The 8,918-nt window shown below is 41.5% G+C and overlaps 1 protein-coding gene across 1 annotated transcript; it reads left to right on the top strand.

The window, feature by feature from the left end:
- Positions 1-5,893: 5,893 nt before the first annotated feature.
- Positions 5,894-8,155, top strand: LOC121284709 (gamma-crystallin S-1-like). Its single transcript, XM_041200262.1, has 4 exons — positions 5,894-5,923; positions 6,411-6,425; positions 6,519-6,765; positions 7,887-8,155. The coding sequence occupies exons 1-4, from the start codon at positions 5,894-5,896 to the stop codon at positions 8,153-8,155; spliced, it is 561 nt and encodes a 186-aa protein (XP_041056196.1).
- The last annotated feature ends 763 nt before the right edge of the window (positions 8,156-8,918 follow it).

Genomic DNA, 8,918 nt, shown 5'->3' with positions numbered 1-8,918 from the left:
TACACATCAGTGAACCTAACAAAGGTATGGGAATAGTCATCCTTAACAAGCATGATTATTTCAAAAAAATGCACACCATTCTTAATGACAGGTCCAAATTTGTTTCCATTGTAACTGCCACTCAACATGACCAGTCAGCCTTGCTCGAAAGTAACCAAAAAAAAGCTTGCTGGACTTGTGTAAGAGCGATGAGTTGTCGCGTGATATATATTACAGGGTTTGTCTTCACAGCTCACAGCATCCACATATGTATGGGCTGCCCAAGACACACAAAAGTGATGACCCTTTATGCCCTTTCTTACTATGATCATTTCTGCACAGCATGAATTGGCCAAATCCTTGGGCAAATTGTTACAAGTGGTTTTGAGCAAGTTTTCCACATACACGATGAAGGACTCCTTCATATTTGCTAAGATAACACAGGTCTTACATGTCGATAGCAATCTGTAATCATGTGCTCATTTGACATTGCTAGCCTATTCATGGTGATCTAGACCCGCCACCATTGCTTGAGTCAGTATTCAATGAGCTTATGAACTCGGCAATTCACTCAGTTGAGTTCAGCTTTGATGACCCCATTGGCAGCATTTTCCCGTCGGCGAGTGGGGGGGCTGGTTCCGCTCGCCAACATGTAAAATGACACGTGGTGACGTCAGGTAGACATCCCGACATCACTGCACGTCATTCAGATTTTCAGTCTGGCGGGCGTGCAGCCAAGTCAGCTGCGCGTCCACCAAATTGTCAAAGGCTTAGTAAGGCCATTTAACACCTAATTAATTCAATTTAATGGGCTTCCCGTAAAACCTTAAGATTGGTGGTCAGGCGAAGAGTCCAGGTGGCCTTCGCATTTTTCATGAAACCTTATCCACGGATGGGATGAGGTTTCATGAACTGTTTTAAAATCTAATAAAAATTTATACATTTATTCTTTGACATGTCCCAGCTCATGTGATAGTGTCACATGAGAGGACATATTTTAAAAGTTTAAAAATCCTTTATTTAAAATTTCAGCACCTCTGTGCTTCCAGGAGATCTCTGTGCTCTTTCGCAGGGAACGCCCACCGCCCGCACAGGGAGTGCTCAGCGTTGCCGGGCCTTAATTGGCCCACCCACGTAAAATGGCCGTGTGGACCCAATCAGGGATGCTGATCGGGTTCGAGACTGCCCCTGCATAACCCCCCGACGGGGGGGAAATTTCTGGCCCATGTATGCCCAAAAGCTAGTGCTGCCATGGGATCCCCTCTAGGCCCAGCTCTCGCAAAAATCTTTGTTGGGTTCCATGCGAAACATGTCTTCAATGGAATGACACCCAACTTCCTACCCCTTGCATATTTCCAATGGATGATATGTTTGCGATATTTAAATCCGCGGCTGCATGTAACAATTTCCTTAAATATCTTAATGGGCTCCATCATGCATTCAATTTCACCCATGAAATGGAGTAGTCAAATGAACTCTCTTTCCTTGATGTACTAGTTGAGAAGTCTGCCAGGGGGCTGTCTACCATGGTCTACCACAAGCCTACTTTCACTGGCCAATACACATTATGGGTCTCTTACAGTTCCACGCACTATAAGTTTGGCCTTATCGGCAACTTTGTAAATAGGGCCCAAGCCATTTGCTCACCATGCAAACTTGATGCTGAAATAGGCTGCATCAAAGGCATCCTACTGGATAATGGCTACCCCGATCAGATCATTTCACACTGTATATCGCGCAAACTCACGGACAGGCCCAAGGCTGTCACTTTCAGCCCTGAAAGTACTCAGTCTACCTCAGGTAAGCTGAGAAGGGAAAGATATCTCAAAAATTTGAGCAACAGGTGAAGCTAGCTGTTTCACACTGCAACTATGCAGTAGCAACATGAGTGGTATTCGCCACTAACAGGGTGCTTCCAACAAGCCAAAAAGATATCCTGCCCATCACACAAATGTGATGGTATATGAATTTCAGTGCCAGTGTCATGCTAGGTATGCAGGCATAAATCCCAAAGACTGGTGGCTCATATCAAACAGCATGTCTCAGCTGCTGTTTATGGCAGGCAAGGTATGGATCGTGTCCAGCTAGCCCATGCTTGCAAAACTCAAAATAGTGTTCAACATTAGATATGACTTGTCATTGGCCAACATTTGCTAAATAACCCTCAGTGTTCTAAGAATTACGCTGACAACCAAATTAAGATTGTCGGTCAGTCTCGCTGTGTGGCTTGTTTGCGTGTACTGGAAGCTACATTTATTAATACACAGGGCCCTGTTCTTTGCAGGCAGAAAGAACATGTACATACATTACACCTGTTCCAGCTAAACAAAATAAGTGACAGCCATTCACTGGCTTATTCCCCAAGGCAATGTCTTGACCAATCAGAGTCAAGCTGTATGGTTTAAATTTCAAACAATGCTTGGCAGTTAACTGTCAGCCAGCATCGATGGGTGCATTCTCCATGGGAATGCCTTTATCAATCAGAGTCCACTTGCCAACCAATTAACATTCTCTTCTCAAATGGTATAAATCTGTTGTTTTCCCTGATACTGGTGTTTTCTTGTGAATTGTTCTGATGAGTGCAAGATGATTGTTTCAACAATAAATGTCTCTTTTTTCAGCAATACTCAAGCTCTGCACTACCAAATGACTATTTACATGAAAGTTCATTTTAGGTCAGCTTGGGAGGCACAGACAATGCAGTCTTCAAGCTGCAGGCAGTCCCTGGGGAAATCACCTTGTAGGAGCATTAGGAGAGGTAAAGGCACATGGAAGAGAACCTAGGGGAATTCGCAAGGATGATGAGTTTATTTTACAATGCTCCATGACATGATTTAATTCACACATTTAGATAGGAATGTATATTTTGTGTTGGCTTTTGTTATTGCATTATAGTAAAAATATGGTCAGTGACAGAGGGAAAGTAAGGAGTGTGTGTGGGGAATTGGGGTTGAGATTATTGGTATTACTCTAATTACTTGTTCATGTATATCCTGGGCAGAAGCAGTTCTCTAGGCTGTAGCCTCTCTTCTCCTTTCCCCTGCTTTGCCTCCTTCTCATCATGCTCCTGCTTCTCAGCTTTTTGCCTAATAGAGACTTGCAAAGGTTGTTTGTTCATTTTGGCAAGATTGTGTAGAATGCAGCATACCACCACAAAGCTTAATACCTACTCAACTGAGTAATGATCAGCTGCTCCTGAGCAGTGCAATCAGTGAATTCACTGAGTCAGCATGCCAAATGTCTGGTCCATTAGATTCATGTGGCAGCATTGCTCTTATTGTATGCCTACTATGTGTGTATTGAGGATTGGTTCATGAGCCATGTTATCAGTGAGGGACTCTTGTCAGCCAGTGCTCAGACTTTGGTTTGCCATGTTGGTTGTATTACAGCAGGCACTGATGACTGGCGCAAAATTAACATAACTGCGATTGCTGACAGCATATTGGACATTGACCAGTACATTCTGCTGCACATTGAGGGAGTGTACGTAGCAGAGTAGAGATGAGCTACATGCAGAGAAATGTGCATGCAATCAATGACACACTGCACCATGAGGAAGTCTGCAATCCTTGCAAACGTTTGTGATCACTCTAGCTGCATATTCTGCCGCTCCTCCCCCTCCCTCTTCTGGCAGCTTGTTGTCCACTGTGTGACCTCTCTTAATTTTGCCAGTCACACTCAAAGCCAAGAGGAAGGCTTGCTTGTCCACCCATATCTGGGGGAAACAGCTCTGTGCAGAAACATTTAAGTTAGCAGTAGTATTGTAACTTAAACCAAATATAGAAAGCATCCAATTTGTAGAACTGCAGCAAAAGCCAGAAGAAATAAACCAGAAACTAAAACGTAAGTGGTAAAAATAGAGCTGATGGGGGATGCTTCATGCTGCTTAACGCTCTGACCCACTGTGAGATGTTAAGAGAAGATGAGGACTGAAGTGTGGAGATCGAAAACAGAAGCACTCGCATCAAATTAGCTTCACGTGCTGATTGGTGTCATGACATGTCTACTCTGTATGCTATCAACATACGTTAGGTATTAGCGCATAAACCCATTTTCAAACCTGTCATCTTGCTCACCTCTGGCAGAAAACAAGTGGTACCAATTCCAATTTCTCCCTGTCCTCCCCAACACCCATTACACAACTCCCATTTCATATTATAACTTTCAGGATGTTCTGCAATTGGTCAGGAACTGCAAAATCAGACCAATTGCATTCCCTGACCACACCCCAGATTCCATGAGCTTGGAAGGGGAAATGTTACGTTCTACATCAAAGGATGGAAGCTTATGGGTAGATTTTTATCTTCATCGCCTGGGCAGTAATCTGGTAGGACAAATTACTCAACAAACAGACCAGTTCAATAAAGAACGCACAATCCACACCATCAGAGTTATGTCCGGGCAGTGAAGATACAAACTCACCCTTTGATGTAATTTTGTTTCTCATTACAAAACAAGAATGTTATATTTGTTTCTACATGTTGGAGCCCTTTGTTTGCCCATCCAGATTTGTGAACTTTATTTCTTTTAAAGGCAAGATTATTTTCCTATCTTGATCCTGGAAGAAGACAGTCACCTTAATCTATTTTTAAAAGCAAAGTTGCAAAGAAAATGCATATTTAATGTTACCAAGGTGAGAAAACAGTGAACAGCTATGGATTTGTTTTATTTTGAACAGTTATACCAGTCTTTATATATCATAGGTGTTTGGTTATTATACTTAATTTATATCTTGCTATGTATTTTTGCTTCAATGCATCATTTTAGCGTTAAATAAATCTCCCAAGTGATAAGCACAGCTTGGTCTAGTTGTTTTTTTCTGCCTTTAGGTGGAATGATAGATTATGGCAGCCATCCCATGTATTCTCCAGTAAATCATCTGCATGATTTGAGGTTCATGGTGCAACCCGAGCTACACTCACCAGCAGAAAAGAAAGACACAATCTTCAGTTCAGTTTGGGGATTCAGTTTACTTCAGAAACTCTGACAAGTGAAAAGTGTTGATGAGAAGTCCAAACTGTGATAAAAAGAACTGCTCGTTTTTCAGTGAACAAACTCAACGTTGTCAGACACCTACCTGCTGGGGATACTCAGAGGAGATAATTTCTCTATAAAAGTTGGCAATAAATTCTGCCTCCAGTTGTCCAATTGCCTTCTCTTTCTTTGCCACAGTCATCTAAACACTGAGGGAAGAATAGGGCATTCATGGCAACAGTCCCATGGCAGCATTGCAATTATTAACTCCAGGTTCCTCCAGTTTGTTTCTACCTAAACATATGTATATACATGAAAGATTTATCTCTTTAGCGAAATTTCCAGCAATCCTTTTTTTCTGCATTACTAATCTTCCTTGAATGTTTTCTCCCTACCTGCACTCTGACAATTGTGTGTAGATCTGGTGTAATTACTTCAGGCGCATAAAGTCCCCTACTCATTCAGTGCCATGAGATGGAGTCCGATTTTATTTCTAAGTAACTTTCCCAGTTACCTTCATATGAGAGAAAGGAATTATGGTGTCTAATTTACAATAGAATTAATTTCCCTGTGGTTCTGGGAATATTTCCTATTCTGGATCCATAGAATAATCTAACCCTTTAATATTCTCTGATTTGTCTGGTCAAATACTGATCTTAAGGAACCAAAGAATATTAGGTTAGGAAGTTGCTTCTTCTTCCCCTTGAAGGAAACCAGCTTATTGGTCCAATCTCACCATGTAAGGTAGTTTTGACTTCAGATTTCCATTCTCCCCACTTCATGGTATTCCTTTGATTTGAATGTAAAGTTCCTTCACAGGGTATAGAAGAGATTTCCCAGAATGGTTCCAGGGATGGGATATTTTAATTGCAAGGTTAGGTTAGAAAAGTTGGCGTTGTTATCCTTGGAGCACAGGAGATCGAGGGGAGATTTGTCAGACATGTACAACACTATGACAGGTTTGCATAAGGTAAACAAGAAAAAACTGTGCCTTTTAGCTGTTGGTACAAGGACTAGGGGACACAAATTTAAGATTTTAGGCAAGAGATGCAGGGGGAATGTAAGGCAGAATTCTTTTGCACAATGAGTTGTAAATACCTGGCAGAAACAATCAATGGTTTCAAAAGAAAATTGGATAAGCGCTTAACTGTTCACAAATTTCAGTGTAAGTACAGTATTGGGAACACAATGGATTCCAATGCGTTGTTACTTTTTTCACGCAACAGTTGAAATGATATGGAGGCAAAACACATTCAATGATACATGGGTGCCTTAAAATGGTTTTCTTTACAATGAGTGCGTGTGACATGTGGTTTTCTGCTTTTGTGCTGATTTCAAACTATTGCAATCATTAAAATAACAAAAGTACAGGTCAGAGAGGGATTTCTGTCCAGCATATAAATACCAAGCTCTGTGAAGCAGTGAAACATTCAGTCAGTTACTAAGCTAACTCTCAGCTCAAAATGGGAAAGGCAAGAATAAATCAGAGTTAATATACTGTGTTCTTCATTAAGAATTGCTTAGTTTAACAAATTATTAATTTACAAACATGCATCTTTTCACAGATCATCTTTTACGAGGACAGGAACTTCCAGGGTCGGCACTATGAGTGCAGTACTGACTGTGCTGACCTGCAATCTTACTTCAGCCGCTGTAACTCCATCCGTGTCATGAGTGACTGGTGGGTGGTGTATGAGAGACCCAATTACATGGGATACCAGTATGTTCTGAACAAGGGAGATTATCCTGACTACCAGCGCTGGATGGGATTCAGTGACAGCATCAGGTCATGTCGCACCTACCCACATGTCAGTTACTTTTGCTGGTTTGTTTTTCATACCCAAACTGATACTGAGAAAATGATCAGTGTGCTCAACATCTGAGTTTGTGTGCATCAGCTCTGGAGAGCCATTGGCTGTTTTCACAGGTCTGATTTTAACTTTCTCCAGTGGTGGTTAACAGGTAGTGGATTGGCTGCCTGTCACACACCCAGCCTGATTTACCAATCCACTAACATGTATTTCTGTCACTGCCAGAAGTTAGGATTAGGCCCTTGTAATTTTGTAGTTGCTGTTAAGTTGTACGAGTCATTCCTTGAGTCAATAGTTGTGCAAACTGGGAGGTTAGTTCTGAGTGTCATGTCGGCAGCCTGTTGCAAAACGCAAGAGCATCTGGGGTATAATTGTATACATTTATTTGTAATTAATCAGATAACTGAAAGCCATATTGATGCATTGACTTTGTGGAAAATAATAAGGTCATCTATGGACAGAATAAGAAATGACTGGCTACAATTGGCTGACAGACATAATTGTACTTACCCCAATCATCCTACTGTAATTGTTTAATATATTATTGAAAAAAGAAAGCTGCCCCCACACAAAAGAAGAGAGAAAGAGTCTGATCTGAATAGGAACCAGAAGCACATTTAAATTTTTATTGATATTGATAAACCTCTGTCTTTGTGCACCAACTAATATCAGTCCCTTGTGCACTTGTACACACACTTCATTGATTAACTGTATAAAATTACATAGGAGCTACTTGTTGGAAAAAGTCTCAAGCATAATCAACCTATCTCAGTTTGCTCTCATTGTTGACGTCAGAAAATGGGCTCCGTTACATTCCTTCATTTACCCTATTTCTCTTTGTCTACATGCGGCAAATGTGGAGGTCTGTTTGCTCAGATGGTTAAAGTGTGTCGCACACTGATGCCTACAATGTGTTTCAATCCTGTATTGGCTGTAGTATTCATGGCTGGCTCCTTCCCTTACCCAATGTTTATTGTGGGGTGGCACTCCTCAAACTCTGTAGTCAGTTGGTCTCACACACTCCCTGTTTCTAACAGAGAGAGATGCTCAAGGTCTCTTGTGAACTATGGTTGATCACCTTACCGATCAGTAATATCATCTTACTTTTATTACAGTACCAAGGTGGAAACTACAGAATGAGGATTTACGAGAGGCCTGACTTTGGAGGACAGATGATGGAATTCATGGATGACTGTCCATCTGTCTACAATCGTTTCCATTACCGTGACATTCACTCCTGCCAAGTGATGGACGGTTACTGGGTCTTCTATGAATATCCCAACTACAGAGGTCGACAGTACTTCCTGAGACCCAGTGAATACAAGAGATTCAGTGACTGGGGTGCCTCTTGTTCAACTATTGGATCCTTCAGGCGAATGAGAAATGTCTAGCCTATCATTGTAAAAAATTTATCAGCGTATTAAAATACCCTCTGTCACACTGTCATCTGGTTTGATTCACTTGTTTTTGCATCATCATAGAAATTATCGAAAACAGTATCTGGTATCTGGTGGCCTCATGCAGAATACTTCACAATAATCTCAGCAATATGATTATCATTAAAATGAGTAATCAGAGGAGAAGTACATGATTGGACCATGAGACTTCCAGAAAAGCTGTGAAGTAGACAATAGTACCATGCACAGCTGATGTTGCTGGAGTTTGCCCAGTTAATAGGAGATCACCCTTTTGTACAGGATTTGCAGGCTCCATTTTCCTCAGCTGAATTTCCTCCACTGAGTATACTTCCAGCTTTTTTGAGGCAGCTATGCTTCAGCTCCCTGTGCCTAACAGCCTCCAGCAATGTACCAGTGCATCTGTAGAGTGAAAAAGCAGGATATTGCAATGTGTGTAGATCACACCTACAACACATCCCACTCTGAAGTCTCATGAGCACAGGAATGATATAACTCTTTTGAGTACAAACACATTTCCATCTGTTCCTATTCAGATGAAGTTATATTGTTTCATAGTTTGCCATTGTGAGATTTGAACTCTTGATCTTGGGGTTATAAGCCCAGTACCATATCCACTTGGCTATTTAGGCCAAGCTACAGGAGTGATATAGGCAGAGTTGAAAGAAAGTGAACGGCACCTGAGGAGGGAGGACGACTAGAAAATCAGCTAACATAGAAGACAGAAGGGGAAGTTGGA

Source organism: Carcharodon carcharias, chromosome 12, assembly GCF_017639515.1.
Source record: "Carcharodon carcharias isolate sCarCar2 chromosome 12, sCarCar2.pri, whole genome shotgun sequence".
NCBI lineage: Eukaryota > Metazoa > Chordata > Chondrichthyes > Lamniformes > Lamnidae > Carcharodon > Carcharodon carcharias.
Note: the sequence above shows the minus strand (reverse complement) of the source record. Positions and strands in the feature narration are given on the sequence as shown.

Coding starts and splice junctions, on each gene's coding strand:
- LOC121284709 (XM_041200262.1), top strand. CDS start 5,894: ATGTACAACACTATGACAGGTTTGCATAAG. Junction 6,766..7,886: donor TCGCACCTACCCACATGTCA/GTTACTTTTGCT, acceptor TACAGTACCAAG/GTGGAAACTACAGAATGAGG.